The 21096-nt window shown below is 46.7% G+C and overlaps 1 protein-coding gene across 6 annotated transcripts in view; it reads right to left on the minus strand.

The window, feature by feature from the left end:
• Window positions 1–21096, minus strand: part of Hlcs (holocarboxylase synthetase) — a 189277-nt gene that overhangs the window by 107362 nt on the left and 60819 nt on the right. For all 6 annotated transcript variants that reach the window (XM_058577279.1, XM_058577278.1, XM_046438828.2 and 3 more), the window contains one exon: window positions 7023–7294. In XM_058577279.1, coding sequence (XP_058433262.1) covers window positions 7023–7294 — 272 coding nt within the window. The remainder of the gene's footprint in view (window positions 1–7022; window positions 7295–21096) is intronic.

The following is a 21096-nucleotide window of genomic DNA, read 5'->3' on the forward strand; positions in this document are numbered from 1 at the left end:
TGAACTCTGAACTCAAATTTCTTCCCTAAATGATGGCAGCCATTCTCCCCAGGGAGGTTCCTCCTCAGAAAACTGGCCCAGGCCATCCCACTGTGTTCCTCTCCTTTCTCTTTGCTCTTTGTCAACTGCCTCCCGTATGATGTTTCCTCAACTAACACAGGCGGAGCCCCAAACTTTTTCAGTCCTCTGAGAGCACCAGAGGTCACTGCAGATAGCAAGCTGGTGATGGCAACTCGGGGTCAGAGGTGTCGAGTTGCAGGTGCATGGAAACCATCTACTGTTCAATGTCCCTGACCTCCCAGCTAAGGACAGCAAGGCCCAGGGAGGGGACACAGCCAAGGTCATGGGCTAAAGATAAATCTGGGTTCCAGCCTTTTCCAATAGACTGTGAGCCTTAGGCTGTGAGGAGTAATGGCCAACACACAGGAACCACACAAGGACTGCCTGACCCATCTGCCACTCTCCCCACAGGTGCCCACTGTGCCCACTTCCAGACAAAGAATGGGGTACACAACCTAAGGAACTATGCCATGCACCAGGATGTGCCACTGCAAATGTCTCACGAGGCGAGGATGACACCTAATCCACCCTAACCTCTCCAGCGCCTGGACAGTGCCTGGCTACGCTCGGCAGACCTGAAGGCAGGCCAAAGCCTAGACAACCAAGGGTCTTGAAGGATGACAATAAACTTCAGAAGAAAATCTAATCTATTTTTAACAAACAAAAATAGCCAACCCCTGGCCAGTTCATGTACCATGCCCAGGTCTGCAGAGGACATTAATAGAAATAAGTCTGCATCCACCTGGCTTGTCACACACTTGGCTTCTCATGCAAGCTGTTTCGCTATCTGACAGAGACGTGATGTAAGTCACTCAAAAAAGATCCCACAAGTCAAGTAAAAGATGATTCCAAAAACAACAATGACCCAGTTACCCCTCATTCGAATGCTCCACGGTCTGGCTTGTGCTGTCTCTATGGAGGAGGGTCCATCATCACCCACCACAGACAACGCCAGGTGGCCCCCACAGTAGGCAGAGTGAGTGTGGGGCACTGCCCTTCTAGCTGTGACAGTGAATTTGCAGAGAACTTCCCTACACCCCCCTCCCCCACCTAGACCCCACCACCACCAAGCGCTGGCATTTGCAATGACTCTCTGGGCTGCAGCTGCAGGACGGGACCGGGGAACACAGCGCAGCTCACTTGCCCAGACAGTTCTGAGCCCAGACCCTTGAGACTGTATCCAACCAGCTGAGCTAACTGGACCCGGAGAAATCTACCAGGAAACAGTGCAGGAAGAAAAATAAAGGTCTCTCAAGTCAAACAAAGCTAGTAACCCACAGAGCATAGGGTCCCGAAGATTTTGCCCTGACCACGGAGTGGGAGAAGCGTTTCGTGGCCGGGAAGATATGCCAGGGAAGATGTCTGGGGCGGGGATAAAGCATAAAATGGTCCCTTCTAAGCCGGGGAGCTGGGGAGCACAGCCACTGCAGGCCGCTGGGGGAACAGAACTCACTAGCCTGGGTTTTGTCTTTTACTTCTGGACGGGGGAGCCACAGACCCTCTGATTGCCTTGATTTATTTATCAGCAAGCAACTTCTGAATTTCTCCCTGCGGGCTCCCTCTCCTGAATCACCAACATGGTCCCAAGTTTAGCGGGTAGAGGCAGAGGTGTTGGTGGCTGTGGCTCAGTGCCTCAAGATGAGCCTGCCGTCATACCCAGGGAACAAATGCAAATCGGCAACGTCTACTGCAGTACCACGGTAGTTGAGCTGGATTTGTAATCAAAGAAGAAAATGTGATGTTCACCAAATATTTGTCAGATTAGAAATTTCCAAATCCTCCTGGATTTATGATAACATAAGAAAGATGCTTCTAATGACCTAAGTAAGCAGTGAAACAAAGCTGGTATTATGCATCAAATAATTATCTTCACCTATGATGGTGCATCTGAAGACCCTGCAGATGTTCCAGGCCTCCACCTACTCCTTTTAGAACTCAGAGTACGTGCCTCTGACAAAGACTTCTACCTGTCCCGTGGTGTCCTCCTCACTCCTCTTTGGCAGTAGAAGGCTGAAGTTAGCTGGACTCATGGACATCTCCTACACAGACTTCATTTGTTTCCTGGTCTTTTTTATAAGTATGTTCCCTAGAGGAACATACTTTTTTATAAGTATGTTCCCTAGAGGAACAGAATCAACAGGAGGTATAATTATAAGAAGGATATTTATTAGATCAGTTCGCCCAACCAAAAGCTGGACAGTCCACAGTGGCCGTCTGCAGGCTGGAGAGCTGGAGGAACCATAGCTGCAAAGTACAAGAAGCAGAAGCCCCAGAACAAGAAGGATCAACAGTTCTACCCTAGCACAAGACCGAAGGCTTCTGGAAAACTCCCTGGAGAATTACTGGTGGAGTTCCCTTTGGGAAAGTGAAGAATCGAGAGGATCACAGCAGCAATCAAGAACCCATTCAAGGGGCTGGGGTTGGGGCTCAGTGGTAGAGTACTTGCCTAGTATGTGGGAGGCACGGGGTTGGATTCTCAGAACCACATATAAACAATTAAAATAAAAGTCCATTGAGAACAAAAAAAAAATTTAAAAAACCCGTTCAAGAAGAACCGAATTGCATCTGCGGCTGCTTCCTTGTTCTTCCACCATTTATTCCATCCAAGCCATCATCCTATTGTCGGTGCTACCCATGCTTAGGGAGGGTCTCCACTTTAGTTCACTATCCCACACGACAATCATTCCTAGTCACACCCTCAAGCCTCTTAATCATCAGCATCTCTTGATGCAATCAAGTTGACAATTCAAATTAACCATTACATAGGTCATAGGACTAGGTCCTGACACATGAGTGAAAAGGTCTTGTAGAGTTTCTGGGAGAGTCCATAAAGGATGGGCACCCAGCCTTCTTTACTCTGTCCTCCCACTCACTGGCTGCAGTGAGAATGTCAGTGGTGGGGTCACCATCCTGGACCATGCACTGGGGGCGCAGAGTGACTCAGGGGTCCCTGGTGTCATGGATCAACTCATACCCCTGGGCTGCCCATCTCAGCCTACCTCATTTACAGGAGAGAGACAAACTTCATGTTTAAGCCACTTTTATTTTAGGATCTCTGTCTCATACAGCTGAACCAAATCCTAACTGACAGGTACCTACTCCTAGAAGATGGTACCTGAACAGGATGCCCCAAGTCCTGGACCTTGTGCATGCCACGGAACAAGGCCTAAAAATGCAGCCTGACATGAAGGAGCTGGGCAGGGGTGTCTGGGCAGGCTGAGCAGGTTTACCATTGGGCACTGCTGTCATGCAGCAGCAAAGCTTCTGAGCAAGCCCTGGCCTCTGCGTCTCAGGAGGTAGACCAGGAGTCTGTTAGCAGTAGGGTTACTGCAAGAAATAGCTCTGAAAAATCTTCTGACACTGTGAAGTTTGAAAAGAGAAATGACTTCCAACTAGATTTAACCAGTCTCAAGAATGTGGGGAAAAAAAAAAAACTATGGGTTTGACGGGGAAGGAGATCTCTGTCTGTAACCTGCAATCTATGTTGGAGCCTCTGCTACGATCCAGCAGGAGGGAGGACTGATGCTTCAGCACAGAAAGCCCAGGAGCCTGTGCCCAGGATGCGATTCAGAGCTGGCCTCTCGCCCAAGCCCAAGGAAGCTGCCATTAAATAGGGAGAGGAGGGGACAGCAGAGTGCGGAGCCTTTAAGAAACCTGAGTTACTCCGCTGAAAACCTGTCTGCTGACAACAACTTTGATGGCTACTTACATGGAACCAGTGAGAAGCAAGCCAGCTAGAGACCTGCAGAAGCCCTGAAGATACATCTCCCCAGACCCAGGAGGCGGGTCTACAGAAAGTGGTGATTCTTCAGTGCTCAGAACGATTCCCAGACCCCAACCTTCCCAGGAAGTAGCTGTCAGAAGCCCATCCTCTCTAGCATCCATCTCAGATGTAGCACAGGGACGACACCCCCCCCAGAAGACAAGGCCACCACCCCAAAGGACACCAGATAAGAAAGCTGTTCTGGAGAGCAGGCCACGGTATGACCTCAGTGCAGGAGGCCCTGGAGACCAGTGGGCCCTGTTTCCACCATGGCAGCATGGTACTTGGGTGTGTTGAGGCACAGAGTTTGTCTGAGTTGTTGCTGATGCTGCTTGTGGTGCTGGGGGTTGAACTCAGGACCTCCTGCAGCCAGCCAAGTGCTGAACCACTGAGCTACAACTCCGCCAAGCTCACCTCTTTAACTAACAGAGTGCCACGCCTCAGTAAGCCACACCCAGCTGAGAGGAGAGGCTATATATCTATATCCTGAATCTGACCAAGAGGAAGTGTCTTCCCAGAGGTTTTTGTGGAGGAGGAAGAAGAGGCACATAGCTATCTGGGACTATGACAGAGATTATTGGTGGTTCCCACTATGTATTTACTCCTTCTTCCCAGAAAAGAACTCAGAATTTTAGCTAATACATGTTCTGAGGTGGAAGGAGGGTCAAAAAAGAAAAAAGATTTTAAGAACTTTATAATAAAGGCATGTATCTAGGGCTGGGGTTCTGACTCAATGGTAAAGCGCTTGCCTAGCATGTGTAAGGCACTGGGTTTGATTCTCAGCACCACATATAAATAAATAAAATAAAGGTTCATTGACAACTAAAAAATATTTTTAAAAAAAGACATATATCTAATTTCACTTCTCCAGCCTTTTGGGAAAAAGCTGTTCAACAGTCACAGAAGTGATAGATATACAGAAATAAGCACTGAAGGAACCCAGTCTACAGTTTTGAAAATTCTTCCCGCCATCTTCTTAACCCATGAAAATGTCCTATATGATACAAAAAGCACCACCCATTTTTATAAACATTCAGAAGCAGTAACAATTCCACGTGCAGCAAATTCTGCTACCCAGCATTGTGTCTATGCACTGCTGTGACAGTGGCCTTTGACTCTATCCAATGAACATGTCTGAGATCAGCCGACAGACGGGAGGCACATAAAAGCAAGTGCAGAAGCAACAGCTTCCGACACACTCCAGCCATGTGCTGTCGTCTCCTCTAGTGCACTGAACACAGCACCAGTGTTGCCTTCTTGGCACAGGACTATTTCATTTATTTCTCTCATGGTCCTGTAGTGGACAACTCCAGGTCCTCTGGGTGCCCAGGGGACCTCCTCAGATAGCTGCTCCTAACACGTTGCAGGCCCCCAGGAACCTCTTACCAGCTCGCTGACTTCTTAGGCGTCTATGAGTAACTTTACCCGGGGGTGTCAGGAAGGAGCCCACATGGACAGTGGGTGAAGGACAGCTATAAGAGCTAAGGCCGGTAACAACTACTTAGCATCTGCCCTGTGGCAAGCAGAGGGACTAAAAGCTAAGAATCAAAGCCGTTTCACTCTCCATACTCTGCAGAGACCAGACAAGAAGAAAAACAGATTCCCAAATGCCCTGGGAAAAGCTAAAATACTTTCCTCTTTTGTAAAGACGAAAACTCTTAATCCCTCGGAAAGTTCCATTTTAGTACTGAAAAGCTCAACTATGCAGCTTCATGTCCGTCACACACTCTTACAAACCCATGTTGTTGGGGCAGAATTTTTTTTATTGGTTCTTTTTAGTTATACATGACAGTAGGATCCATTTTGACATAATTACGCAATCATGGAACACATCTAATTCAGGCCCCGGGAGACGTACTGGGCAGAATGTTTTTTTAAAGTTCAATACTGAAAAGAACTTACTGAGAGCTGTATTCACGTCTTTGTCCTAAAACACAGTGTGGACAGCAGGTAAAGAAGCTCGACCTCCATAGTTTTCTTTCTGAACTTCATCTCCCAAAATCTTTTGCTTTTTTATTTAGAAACCTAATTGTCACAGGTGGCCCCTCTGGAGAGAATGGCCTTCATTGAGCAGCAGAGGATTCTCCCAGGGTGTGTTCATCCGAGGGAACACGGTTCTTCCTTCTGCAGTGGGGAGTGGCATGTGGGCACAGCGGGGGACCAGGGACACGGAAAAGATAGTTCTATGACAACACAAATTAACTCAGTCAACCAGAACTTCAGACGGCTCACACTGCCCTGCCTGCTGCACCCGCCCGCCAATCCTCCTACATCCTTTCCACACAGAAAAACGGCACTTCTGCTGGCATGCCATTACATTCCAGAAATTACTGTTCAGAACAAAGGCGAAAATATTTCCCTATGTTGATTACACATCTGTCTAATCATGCAGTCCCACGGTGAAGGCTCAGAAACTGTGAACCCAGTTGTTCTGGGAAACCTAGTCCTTGAATTTTGGTCGTGCACTGGGGGAAGATACTTTTCTTATTCCCTCCCTACAGCCCAACTGTTAAACTAAATAGTGTTAATTAATACTGGCCAGTGGGGAGTTTTTTAAAAAGTCCTTTTAGCTGATTTCCATGTTTTAATCCTGAATCAAAGTCCACAGGACAGAAGAAATAAAAAGAAAACCTTGCAATAAAGTAAACTTCAAACATCCAAGTGGGATTACGGAGTGCTTGAAAAATGCACTGGATGAGAACAGACCAGAACCATTTTCAAAATACAAAGCTCCAATTTATTTCGATTTAACCCAGCTTAGGTGTCACTCAAATTTGCTATCCTAATGCTCCTGAAAAAATCCTAAATTAAATGTTCGACACTGATTATAACCGCACAGAAGTTAAATGGTAACCTGAGTAATAACGCCACCTGTTAAATGCTTTGTTTTTTAATAATGTTCTTTTCTCCAAGGACATTCTGAAAGTCTTGATTAAAGGAAGCAAGACACAAGGCACAGATCACAACCTCCCCCACCCTCCCTCTACTCCATAAAACACAGAACTCTGATCCAGCAATTTTTATTAAACTCCTATTCCTACATTTTAGCTCTCCTCAGACAGGAGCATCTACCTTGCTAACAGGTTTGTTCAAATGTCTCATGTGCAACTACACCCCCCTCCTTTGCTGGGGTCACAGAAAACAATCAACACAAGAGGCTTCCCCGGAGCGGGTGCCAGGGTGCCCAGGCAGGACTCACCCATCCAGCAGATTCATGGTGGTGGGGGTCACTTCAGCAAACAGAATTATTTTTCCAAGCTGCTTGGTCTGCAGATTTTGTCGATAGATCTCTAAGTTAAAATGCTCTGACGAGAAGGCCTCTGCCTCGGTAATCACAGGTAGAGAAGAGGGGGTGATTTCTATTTCAGATGTGTAAGATGAAACAAATTTGAGGGACAGCTTGCTGGATGTTATTACTCCTTCAGGATCAACATGTCTCCCAAGCCACTGCAGAATCGGATCCCGGATTTCCTGTGTCATAAAAAAAAAAAAAAAAAAGGAATGAAAATGTTGTAATTTGGTATTTCATTAGATGATGGTAGTTTTTCCTAAAAACGCCATTTGGGTAATAAAAGTACTTCCTGATTCATGACCAATAAGAACTAGGTTAACATATTCTGTACATCTAAACTACTATACCATATGATAAAAATATACATAAGTGCTGCGTTTGAATTTTCATCCCCCAGAATTCATATATTGGAAATTTAATATCCAAATTCATATATTAATGGTATTTGGAGGTGGGACCTTTGGGAGGTGACTGGGTCATGGGGCTCTGCCCTCCTGAATGGATTAATCCATTAATAGGTGAGTTATTGAGGGAGAGGGTTAGTTACCACAGGAGTGGGTTTGTTATAAAAGCAGTATAGCCACCTTTTGCAAGTCCCCTCACCATGTGAAGCCCTGCACTGTCTCTAACTGCAGAGTACTCCCACCAGTGCAAAGGCCCCTAGATGTGGCCCCTCAAAAAGACTTCCCAGCCTTCAGAACTGTAAGAAATTAATTTCTTTTCTTTATAAATTACTCAGTCTTGGGTATTCAGTTATAGCAACAGAAAATAGACTAAGATACTAAGTATGATTATATTATAAAAATAAATTCCAGAAACCAGGATCCAAGGAAATAAGGTCAGTATACTTCCCAACCTGTTACACTTCAGAAGTCACTTTCACGTCTAGCATTCACAAGTAATTCGCTAGTCTTCTGAGCATCTATAAAATACGTGTATCTTTTGCCCCACAGGAAATTCTTTATCCTGTTTGGAAGCAAACAAACAAACCCCTAGGTAGAAGAAGTCACAGAATGCAAAGCACTAAGACACTAGACCACCAATCTCAGGCCCTAGAGGACCGCTGCTTCCTCTTGTGAACCAGCGGAGCACTGGCCACCAACAGGTAAGAAACGAATTTCCACACAGGGAAAATAAGGGGACCAGGTGCAAATCCAAAGAGAGGGAGGAAGCCAGGACCCAGAAAAGACACCATCTAACCCAGACACAGGGCTCTCTATTCTATGTCCGAAATCATAATGGAGCTTGGAGGAGGCTCCCCAACTCTACTCCAAACCTCAGAGGTCATCAGGAACTGGGGCTTCAGGGGAGTCTTCATCCCTAGAGGCTTGCACGAAACAGATGCAGGCTCTTGTGGCATCCTCTCGCAAATACCAGGTATTTCAAAAGGAAAAAAAAGTAACCTTCCCATTAACATCAAGAGTGTGCCCCAAATTCCACATGGTCATTGAGAAGCAGCTTCGAAGATGAAATTTAATTTAAATAAATTCAATTGATGTTCCCCCCCTTCGGTGCTGGGATCAAATCCAGGATCGCCAGCCCCGGTTGATCAATGTTTAAAACTTATTTCCTATTTGCCAAAAACACAGAAGAGAGAGGGGAACAGCAGAAATGATTTCAAAAGGAAGCAATCAGAAGAAACCCAGGAAGTGAGATGGTACAGGTCAGCTGGCTGGACGCTTCAACAATGTCAGGAAAAAGGCCATGTGGTGCAGAAGCACAGGGGGCGTCCCATCTAGATCAGAAGGGACAGGAAAGACATGAGGAAATGCAAGGAGTGGTTCTTGATGGATTCTGGTTCCAATCAACTAGCTGGAAAAGGCTCCGAGAGACGATCCGAGACCTGAATATGGACAGTATGACTCCTGTCCGTTTAACAGGTGTGATAAGGATACTACTGTGGCAAAAGAAGACACCCTTAATTTTTTAAAATGTGTGTATGTCATAATATCGATGCTTTACTGCCAAACAGAAGAAGCCAGTGAGGCCAGTGTGAGTCACTGCTGAGCACAGGTGAAGGGCATGTGGCATGTACCTGTCACACCAGTTCTCCCTCTCTCTGTGTTTGAGGATGGGCATAACTAAAAGGAACTCTCAGAGTGGTGACATGAACATGAGCTACTGGGTTAGTGAGCTTTTCATCACTGTGATCAAAATACCTGACCAGGACATCTTAGAGAGGAAAAATTTATTTTGGCTCCCAGTTTCCGAGGTTCCGTCCAGGACTGGCCAGCTCCCTCGCTCTGGGATGGAGATGAGGCAGAAAATCAAGGCACAAGGGCAGCGGAGGACAGCTGCTCCACTCATGGCTCCCAGAAAGTAGTGAAACAGAGCAAAGCCCAAGGACAAAAAATAAACCCAAAGGCACACCACGGGGGACCTTCTTCCAGCAGCCACACCCCACCTGCCTGCGGTTCCACCCAGTACGGGAGTCCTTTCAGACAGTTAAACCAGCAAGTGGGTTCATCAGGTTACAGCTCTCACAATCTGATCACTTCACCTCTTACATTCCTGCATTGGCTCCCACTTGGGCTTTGGGGGACACCTCATATACAAACCATAACAGCTACTGGAGAAACAGTGGGTCCAGCTAAAACATATTAGCAACCTATTCATTCTCTCCATAGGAGGAAGCAAGAGCATCAGCCAAGAGAGAAGAGGAGGAAGCAGGGGGTGGGGGTCCGAGCAGGGAGAAAACAATGTAGTGGGGGGACACGGCAGCAGCTGGAAGTACAGGGCCATCGAAGGCCAGGGAGCCTCGCACCAGGGGCTTCTGTCCCGCCTCACGCAGCCCAGCCGCACAGCCAGAGGGTGAGGCACAAAGGCGGAGCCAAGGGTGTAGGTGAAACAGCCACTGGAGACGGGGCTCTGCTGTAAGGAGAATCCACAGCAGAAGCAGCACGAACCATAAAAGGGAAAAAATTATACTCTAGAACTCCAAGGAGAGTAAGATCAGTGATACTGTGCTCCTCAGAGATAGCATCAAGGGGCGGGGGGCAGCTCCTCTGTACACTCCAACCCCAGCCCAGGCCTTGCCCAGCATGTGCAGGCCCTGGGTTCCGCTCCAGCACCATAGCAGAGAAAAAAAGAAGACGTAAAATCAAGAAAAACAAAAAGACATGCAACTAACTGGGGAAAATTATTGGCAATATATATGTCAGGAAAAGGACTTGCAGTCAGAATATTAAATCAAACTCTCCATATTTATCAAGCAGTACACAGAAATGGGTACGTTCTCTTAAATGTGAATCATACCTAAATAGAGGTTTTTTTAAAAAAAGCAAACAGCAAAAAGACTGTGCAACACCAAAAATAATAACACCCATGAGGTCCAGAACATGAACATGTGACTCCAGAGACAGTGTACTCAAGTGCCACCATGGGGGTGTAAACACTGTTCTGCCTGTGGCTAAGATGGGGCACACACGGCATGCTGCCCCGTCGCACTGCCCCGTCACTCCAGAGCTGTTCCAGCCATTTGTGGTCTTATCCCACTCAGTTACTCACCTAAGTCACATTACATTCACAATATTTATTATAGAATCTGTTGTGTGTTGGAGCTCCTTTGCCAAGAAACAAAGAATAACCGACCTTAACCTATAAAGGCTTTCTATCTCAGACACATTTGGCCCATTGTAAATAATTAGATTAATCCTGCTTCCGTCATAACATTGTAAGTTGCTAGGCAACCAGAAGCGATAAATCAGAAAATGAATCATCAAAGACACGGCACACAAGCCTTTTATGGGTGTCTCATTCTTAAACACTTTCAAGGAAACAGGAGAAAATACATGTCTACTCTCATGGAATGTATGTGAAATGATCCAACTCTTTTTTTTTTTAATCTATTCAAAATATTGTCATTTTTAAGATTTATTAATTTATTTTTGCAGTGCTGGGGATCAAACGCAGGGCCTCACATACAGCGACACACGTGCTGTACCACTGAGCCACACCTCCAGTCCCAATAAAGTTTACTGAGCACTCAGATACCAAGCAATGCAGTGTACGCTGACGATACTGACCCCTGCTGGGCAAGGCGGTGCACACCTGTAATCCAGCTATTCTGGAGGCTGAGGCAAGAGGGTCAAAAGTTTGAGGCCAGCCCGGGCAAGTTAGCCAAGCCCCATCTCCAAAAGACTGGGTGTAGCTCAGAGGTAAAGTGCTTACTTAGCATGTGTAAGGCCCTGGGTTTGATCCCTCGTTCTACCAGAAGAAGGAAAAAAAAACAGAGGTGACCCTGCCCTGAAAAAAATCCTAGTCTAATGAAAAGGCAAACAAGCAAACATGAAATGTCCAGGTCCTATAAAGTCCACTGATTGTTCAAGTATTGCAGAATAACATCTTCCTGAAGAAGCTACATTTTAAGAGCAGCCTCCTTAAACCAAGTATCCTGAAGACATTAAGGAATGCAGCACTAGTGGGGGACAGCTGACAAAGAGGGGCGGCAAGGGCCCAGACCAGACGCCCTCGATGTGCAAACCCTTGTCACCCAGTGTCTCAGTCAACCTCTCCCTCTCTAAGGAATCTTCTCTCTCCTCTCACTTTAGGAGTGAATGGTGCACCGTCAAGGACATTTACAGCAAACCCAAAGCCAAAGCCAACATCATAATAAATGAAGAAAAACGAAAAGCACTTCCTGTAAAATCAGGAACAAAGCAAAGCTGTCCACCCTCCTCACTCCTATTAAATAAAGTCCTCAAAAAATTAGCCGGAACAACCAGGCGAGAAAAGGAAACCAAAGGAGAACAAACAGGAAAAGGAAAAGTCGAACTCTCTGTGTTCTGATGATATGATCCTATACCCCAACACCAAAATCCTCCCCAGAAGACTTCCAGAGCTTACAAGTGCGCTTAGCGAAGTAGCAGGATACAAGATCCAAATCCATAAGTAAACAGCGTCCTACATGCCAACAGAGATTCAGAGGAGGAGGGAATCAGGAAAGCCACCCATTCACTATAGCCTCAGATCAATCACATACCTGGGAACTAACCTGACCAAGGAGGAAAAGAGCTCTGTAATGAAAATTATAGAACACTGAAGAAGACCAGACTTGGATGATGGAAAAACATCCCATTTTACGCTGATGATATTGACCCGCCTTGCCCAGCAGGGGTCAGTATCATCAGCGTACACTGCATCACTTGGTATCTGAGTGCTCAGTAAACTTTGTTGGGACTGGAGGTGTGGCTCAGTGGTACAGCACGTGTGTCCCTGTATGTGAGGCCCTGCATTTGATCCCCAGCACTGCAAAAATAAATTAACAAATCAGAAGCAATATTGTCAAAATGGCCATACTAAAAAAAAGCAAGGTACAGATTCAATGCAATCCCCTTCAAAATACCAATGATATTCTTCACAAAATTAGGGGAAAATTTTTTTAAATTCATCTGGAAGAATAAAAAGCAATACTAAGCAAGAAAAGCAAAGCAGGTAGCTTCACAATACCTGATCTGAAATTATACTACAGAGCTGTAGTAACAAAAACAGCGTGGTGTCAAATAGAAATGAAGACCAATGGAATAGAATAGAAGACACAGAGCTGGGTGTGGTGGCACATGTCTGTAATCCCAGTAATTCAGGAGGCTGAGGCAGGAGGATGGCAAGTTCAAAGCCAGCCTCAGCAACTTAGTAAGGCCCTAAGCAACTTAGTAAGAACCTGTCTCAAAATAAAAAATAAATAAATAAAAAGGGCTGGGGATGTGGCTCAGTGGTTAAACTCCCCTGGGTTCAATCCCTAGAAATAAAAATATAAATAGCACAAAGGCAAATCCACATACCTACAGCCATTTGCTATTTGACAGGTGCCAAAAATATATCTTAAAGAAAAGGCAGCCTTTTAAATAAATGGTATTGGGGAAACTGGATCGTTATATGTAAAAAAAATGAAATTAGACCCCCCATCTCACCCTGCACAAAACTCAAATCAAAATGAGACTTAGGAAATAGACCAGAAACCTCACAACTGCTAGAAGGAAAGGTGGGTCAACACTCCATCATAGGTGCTGGCACTGACTTCCTTAACAAGACCCCCAAAGCATAAAAAAAAAAAAAAAAAAAAAACAAGAATCAAAAAGCGGGATGCCACCAAACTAAGAAGCTTCTGCACAGCAAAGGAAACAAGAATGTGAAGAAAGCCTCCAATGGGAGATCTTGGCCAGCTACTCTTCCAGTAGGGGACTGGATATGTATCCAGAATACACAAAGAAGTCAGAAACTTAATACCACAAAAATAAATAACCCAATCAATAAGTGAGCAAAGGAACTCAAAGAAACTTCTCAAAAGAAGAAACACAAATGGCCAACAAATACATTTTTAAAATGTTCAACATCTCTAGCAATCAGGGACATGCAAATTGAAACTACACTAAGGGGGCAGGAGCTGTGGCTCAGTGGCAGAGCACTTGCCTAGCATGTGTGAGGCACTGGGTTCAATCCTCAGCACTGCATAGGAATAAAATAAGGGTCAAAAAATCAGGATGACTTTCAAAAAACTACACTAAAATTCCGTCTCACTCCAATGAGAATGGCAATGGTCAAGAATATAGAAAACAATAAATGCTGGAGAGGTTGCAGGGGAAAAGATATGCTGGCAGCTTATTGATGGGACTGCAGACTAGTACGGGCACTCTGGAAAGCAGAATGGAAAGTCCTCAAAAAACTAGGGATGGAACCACCATATGACCCAGCTGTCACACTCCTGGGTATTTTCCAAGAGATCTAAAATCAGCATACTACAGAGACACAGTCACATCAATGTTTATAGCAGCACAATTCACAGTAGCTAAATTATGGAATCAACCCAGATGCCTGTCAGTAGATGAAAGGATTAAGAAATTGTGGTGTATATACGTACATTGGAGTTCTACACAGCCATTTAAAAGCAATGAAATTACAGCATTTGCTAGTAAACTGAAGGAAATGGAGGCTATCACGCTAAGTGAAAAAAGCCAACCTCAGAAACTCAAAGGCCAAATGTTTCCTCTCCTATGTAGAAGCCAGAGTAAAATAACAGAAAGGGGGAGAGAAGGATAGGATATAATAAAAAAAATCAATCAAATATAAATTAACAGATACGTGAAAGGAAGGAGAAAGGAGAGGGGAGGGAGGGCAGGAAGGAGAGAGAAAAGGGAGGATCGTGAACCAAAATTGATTCCAGGCATGTATGAGTTTGTTGGGAAGAAGCCAACTACTATGCAAAACTATAAAGCTCTAATTTTAAAAATCAGGAAAAAAAATGATAAGGGAAAACAACTAAATGAAAGTCAAGGAAAAGCCACACAGATGGGAACACTGGCATGAGATGACGGGCCCACTTGGATTCTGCCCTTTACATGTTCCCACTCATCTACACAGTGTCCACATGTAATGTGACATTCATACATGCATTCTGCATGGCCTAATTGTTCAATGTTTCACTACGGAGGCCAGGCGCAGGGGCACACTTGTCAGCCCAGCAGCTCAGGAGGCTGAGGCAGGAGGATCACAAGTTCAAACCCAGCCTTGGCAACTTAGTAAGGCCCTAAGCAATTCAGCAAGACCCTGTCTCTAAATAAAAAGAAAATTTTAAAGGGTTGTCAGTCTGGTTAAATGATTAAACGCCCCTGGGTTCAATCCTTGGTGCCCCAGAAAGAAAGTATTTTAAATTACACTATTTGAAGAAATTAGCAATTTGGTATAAAAATAAAATTGTTATAATTTTTTTAAAAAAATGGATGGTACATGGGCTGGGGTTGTAACAGTGGTAGAGCACTTAACTCACATGCGTGAGGCCCTGGGTTCCATCCTCAGTACCACAGAAAGATAAATTTTAAAAAATAAAGATATTGTGTCCATCTACAACTAAAAAAAATTTTTTTTTTTTAAAAAGTGGATGGTACATGGGGCTGGGGTTGTGGCTCAGTGGTAGAGCGCTCACCTAGCATGTGTGAGGCGCTGGGTTCGATCCTCAGCACCACACAAAAATAAGTAAATACAGGTATTGTGTCCAACTACAACTAAAAAAACAAAATACATATTTAAATAAATAAATAAAAGTGGATGGTACAAGTAAGACACTGTACAACTCATTTTTTTGGTAAAGGATGGCAAAGATTAAGAATAGCAGAGATCCCAAAAGGTGGTATGTTAAAAACTGTTACTCAACTTATCTTTGAGGAAATACAAAACCTCAACATTTCCTCCCCAACCACTTCCTTCTTTTAAAAGTGTTTATAAAGCGCTCATCCCATCTTCCTAACATGGTTCTTGAAAAGAAGGTTTGATCTTAACGTGGCATCTTTCTTCATCACATGCCTCAGATCACTTCAAAAACAGTTGACCTTTAAATTCAATTTCTTCTACTTTCACCCTGCAACTAGATCTATGCTTGTAAGAAGATAAACTGGGTTTTCCTTTATTCAACAAGACTTTAGTGAGACCCTGCCCTGAGGAAGCCCTGACCTAACAGGAGGCAGGCAAGCTCGTGCATGGTCACAGGCTCACGATGTGTCCTCGTGCCACAGGAGCCTGGTGAACTGGGAGAAGGGAGAGGAAGAACTTCCCAGGGACAGGACAGCAGATTTTGTTTTGCCCCTTCCTAGAATCCAGCACATCCCAAATTCAGGAAAACAAAAGGCGTTTCTATGGCAACTCCAGGAAAAGACAGAGAGGAGCGGGCCCAGGAGGCAGCGCCATGTGGGAAGTCCTACTGCCTGACACTGTGCACCAAAGCTCCCTCAGCCCTGCCCACCGCCCAATCAGGGAGCACGACAGAAATGAACTGAGAGGGAAGAGCAGAGGGTGCAAGGGAGGACAGCCTCGGGAGGGGTGCCACACCCTCGGGAGGGGCGCTCAGAGTGGAGGCGGCAGACTCCCTCCTGCTGACCTGCAGGGACTCCATGAAAACAGGCAGCTGGAGTCCACAGCAAGTTCTGTTGGTTTTCTAGACTAGTCAACGTGAAGAAACAACCCAGCTCTTACCAGTGTACCTTACACACAAAATATTCACAGGCACTGTCACACTCAGGGAGGAAGGCACACAGCACAGGTGACTTCATCATCAGAAGATGGCGCTGTGGATACAGCAGTCCTGCTCTGGGTCCTGGCCTCAGTGAAGGCAGGGGTACTCACTGGGCAGCTCTCAGGTGGACTGTGATTCCCAGCACCAGGATCTAGCCAAACAGGTTTCAGGCAGGGCGTGGGATACAGGCCACAGGTGCACCTCCTGGCCTGACTGCCCCAAGCCAGGCGCTCCTGTCCCAGCCACGCCAGCCCCTCTGTGGTCTGCTGCCCTTGCCTGGCTGGCCAGACTCCTGGTTGGACGGTGGTTTCCCAGCCTGCGTTCCCAAGGCTGGGCTCCTACTTCTCAAGTGCTCAGCTGTTGACCCCAAGCACCGTCATGCCACAGTGGATGGGCCCAGAGGGGCTTCTGACCTCAGTGACACTGTGCTGAAATCTGTCCCCTCATAGACTTCAGGGCAACCATCGACAAGAGACACCCAGGAGCCAAGATGAACCTGGAGATGTGGTTTGTTTGGTCCACCCATTTTGAACCAGGGCTAACATTTAGAATGGGGCTATTTCACACCACCTCTTCTGCTGCCTCTTCTGAAGACACAGCAACTCTTCCCACATGGCAGTCACTGGCTGGGGCCAAGTGGGACACACTCTCCAACTGGACCTGCATGTCCCCCAGCTGACCAGCTGCACTGTCTGCCCTTCCTCCTTCCTCCACAGGCATCTGGTGGAGGCCACTCATCTGGCCCCGATCCAGCAAATTCTCCCCTGGGGCCCTTGATGACACTTTTCTAGTTAGGTACATGCTAGTTCATCAGAGTGAGTCTAGCAACACGGACCCTCGAAACAGAAAGGGCCTATAATTTTTTCTTAAAAACTTAAACAGGGAATTAACATATGACCCAGCAGTTATGCTCCTCCCAGTCACCCAAAAGAGCTCAAGCAGGGACTCAGATACTGTATGCTGCTGCTCAGAGAAGAGCGTCCACCAGCCAAGGAGGAAATGAACTGTGTCCACCAACAGAGGACTGGATGAATAAGATGTAAAGGGGGCGGGGCAGGCATTAGATATAATATTTAATTTAATATTATCCAGCTTAAAAAAAGAATGAAGTTTTGATACATATTACAACACGGACACACCCTGAAAATATTATGCTAAGTAACATAAGTCAGTCACCAAAAGACAAATAACTGATTCCACTCCTAGAATAGACAAATTCATAGAGGCAGAAAGCAGAACAGAAGTTATCAAGAACTGGAAGTTGGAAGAGAAATAGGGAGTTATTGATTAATGGAGAGTTTCTATTTGTGGTGATAAAAAAAAAAAGTTTTGGAAACACTGCAGGTGGCTGAACAACACTGTGAATGGGATTCACATCACTGAATGTACCCTTAGAGGTGGCTGACGTGGCAGTTTTACTTTACAGATACTGATCAGGAGAGAGAAAGGGGGAGGAGACCTCGATTCCTTTATTCCCAAGAAGCTCCCTGATCTCTGTGAGGTCACCTGCCACTCCTGGGCCAGCCAGCACCTTAGCCACTCAGGGACTTCTCAGAACAAAAGTCTCTGCCAGGGGCTGGGGATGTGGCTCAAGCGGTAGCGCCTCGCCTGGCATGCGTGCGGCCCGGGTTCGATCCTCAGCACCACATACAAAGATGTTGTGTCCGCCGAGAACTAAGGAATAACTATATTAAAAAATTCCCTCTCTCTCTCTCTCTCTCTCTCTCTCTCTCTCTCTCTCTCTCTCTCTCTCTCTCTCTCTCTCCCACTCTTTCTTAAAAAAAAAAAAAAGTCTCTTCCAGACTTTCCACCTGGACTGAGAAGCGACCAGCAGCCTCTCTTGCCAACAGTATGAATGCCACACCTGTTGCACACTCTCGCTCCCTGCCGAGCACTGTGCTGGGTGCCCTAGACCTGGGTCCCCACTCCTCCCCAAGCCACACCGCTGCATTACTGGCACCACCCACAGGTGACGAATGGAGCCTCAGGCAGCATTAACGACATGCCCAAACCACACAGGCAGTTAAGTCACGGAGCTGGAATTTGAACCCATGAAATAAAATCCACCGGCCCCTAAATCCTTGCCCTAATTCTTCTCCCACAAGCCTCAGCCAGGAGACCCATGGGACCCAACACAAAGCAACATAGGAAATGCTATCTACTGCCACCAAAATGCTGATGGCATCACAAAGAAACATATACTCACATGATGTGCAAGCATGAGGCAGTGATAAACATGGGCAGGGCTTGGAGCTGGGCAGTGGGGTGGAGGGAGCAGGGAGCGGGTGGGAGGGAGCAGGGAGGGGTGGGAGGGCTGGTGAGAGAAACTGGAATTTGAAGCTTAGATCCACCACCCACTAACTGCAGCTACTTAGACAAAGATTCAAGAGGACATTTTCACATTTTACCATGTGAGTGAGTTATGGCTGACCTCCCCACAATCCGGTTTTGGCAGAAGAGATGGCACTTTGAGAAGAGTTCAACAAAGGACTGCCTGCAGAGACGCAAAGACGAGGGGTGGAGAGGCACCAGGGCCAGCACTAACAGGAGCTGCCAGCCAGGAGGAGAAGTAGGGACACGGCTCTGGCCTCTGCCCATCAGTCCAGCCAGCGCATCCCAGTGAAGGAATCAACCAGAACTAAGAGGAAGGGCACCCAGAGAAGAGCCAACAACACAGAGAGCAGGGTGGACTATCGTGGCCAACACCCTCCAGGAGGGATCAGCACGTTGCTCAGGGCTGGCTGTGTGGACCCCTAGTTAACCACTTAACCCTCGCACTGGCCAGCCCCGGATGCTATATGAGCTTCTGCACATCCAGATCTTTCCCCAGTGCCTAGACCAAATCTAACATGGCAATTCTGCGGCTCTGAAGGATCTCCCACGGAGGGTCCCACTATCTGAATCCTGGGAGTTGCTCAAGGCTGACCCGGGCCTGGTCATTTCCAGATCCCACCAACGCCCAGTCCATGTAGGCATTCAATAAATTTCTCTAAGCCATCTTCCTTTTATCACATAAAGTGATAGCTCAGGCTCGGTGGCTGAAAGGCCCTGGATTTACTGCATGTTTCTGTTACGTGCCAACTAGCAAAGACCACAAAAGGGCTTGAGGGGAACAGTAAAGGGGGGAATGAATAAGTCGTTTCTAACGAGGCCGTTTTTACAGGCCTCACACCTCCTCTGGGCCAAGTGGGCCCATTTCAGAGGCGAGATCTCTTCTGCAACTGTGGAGACCAAAGAGGAAGCCACGGAGGGCAGGGAGACAAAGGGCCGCTTTGCAAGGCTCCACCGTGCTACTAGGACAGGAGGTGCACACTTCCACCCGGGTCTCGGGTGGGGGCGCCACATCCGCAGACGTCTCCAGGGCCCTCATTAAGCCTGTCTACGCCGGCCATTTGTCTGAGTCCAACACAAACAGGCTTCTGACAGAGCGGGGAGAGTGGGGTGCAGAGCCAAGAACACTGCACCCAGGGTGCTGGTGGGAAAGGCCTGTCCGCTGGCCCAGAGTGGACCAGCCTGGCAACATGCACTTGAAAGTGACTGTGAGCACTTCCTGCCACAGTCTGAATGTGTCCCCTACAAGTTCACAGGCTGGGACCTCAATCCCTCTGTGCAGCAGTGCTGCCCGATGGGACCTCGTGGGAGACCTGAGTCACATGGGTGGACCCCTGTGCAGGGCTCAAAGCTCTCTCCAGGGACGGGTCTCGCTCACTCTGTGAGTCTGCATTAGCTACCATACGGGCAGCTGTCATGAAGCAAGCCCACCCTCGTGCTCCAGCTCTTCTACCATCACCTGCTTGCTCTTCTGCTTTCCACCATGAGCTGAGGCAGCACGGCCCCCACCACCCTCACTGGTGCTGCTACTGCCCAGTCCTGGAACTTCCCAGCCTCCGGCTGAACTTCCTGGTTCTGACTTTAAGTCACATTTTCCTTTACAAATTGACTGTCTCCCAGGTGCAGTGGTCCAGTGGGTCTATAATCCCAGAGAGAGAGTGAGGCAGGAAAATCACAAGAAAATCACAAGTTCAAGGCCAGCCTCTGCAACCTAGCAAGGCCCTAAGCAACTTAGTGAGAACCTGTCTCAAAATAATAATATGGTGGGGATGTAGCACAATGGTAAAGCACCCCTGTGTTCAATCCCCAGTACCAAAAAAATTAAAAACAAACAAAAAAGTTATCCAGTCTACCAGGTGCAATGATGCACACCTGGAATCCCAGAGACTCTGAAGGCTAAGGCAGGAAGGTTGAAAGTTCAAGGCCAGCCTCAGCAACTTAGTGAGACCCTGTCTCAAAATAAAAAAATAAAAAGGGCTGGGGATGTATCTCAGTTGGTAAAGCCCCCCGACCCTGCCATGTTCAACCCCTAGTATGAAAACATTAAAATTTAAAAATAAATAAATTACCTGGTCTCAGATATTTTGTTTGAGCAATAAAAAACTAAGACACCTCATCTCTTCTCAAACCTGAGTGTGTCCCAGACCCTGCTACTACTGTCTGCTGTGTGCCTGTCACTGGTCGACAGGGCTGGACTCCTCTGGAGCACTGCTTGTGAGATAGGGCATGGGACCAGGCCAACAGCTCCACCACCAGCCAGCAGTGAGACCTGCAAGGCATTGAGGACCTCGTCATCGTCGTCTTTTTTTTTTTTTTTTTCCTGGGGAGGGGTGGGATACTGGGGATTGAACCCAGGGGTGTATAGCCTCTGAGCCAATCTCTAACCCTTTTTATATTGTATTGTGAGACATGTTCTCATTAAATTGCTTAGGACCTTGTTAAATTGCTGAGGCTGGCCTCTAAGTTGTAATCCTCCTGCCTCAGCCTCCCAAGTCGCTGGGATTACAGACATGTGCCACCACACCCAAACAGTTTCTTCATTTTTAAAAAAAGAAAACTAGAACACCCCTTTCCATCAAAATTGAGCTTCAAGTCTGGTCTCCATTGTTTGATTCTCCACTAAAATGTTAATATTGTTTCCAGGATTCC

The sequence above is a fragment of the Marmota monax genome, unplaced genomic scaffold (assembly GCF_021218885.2).
Source record: "Marmota monax isolate L192 unplaced genomic scaffold, Marmota_monax_Labrador192_F-V1.1 WCK01_AAM20220418_F8-fsc00125, whole genome shotgun sequence".
NCBI lineage: Eukaryota > Metazoa > Chordata > Mammalia > Rodentia > Sciuridae > Marmota > Marmota monax.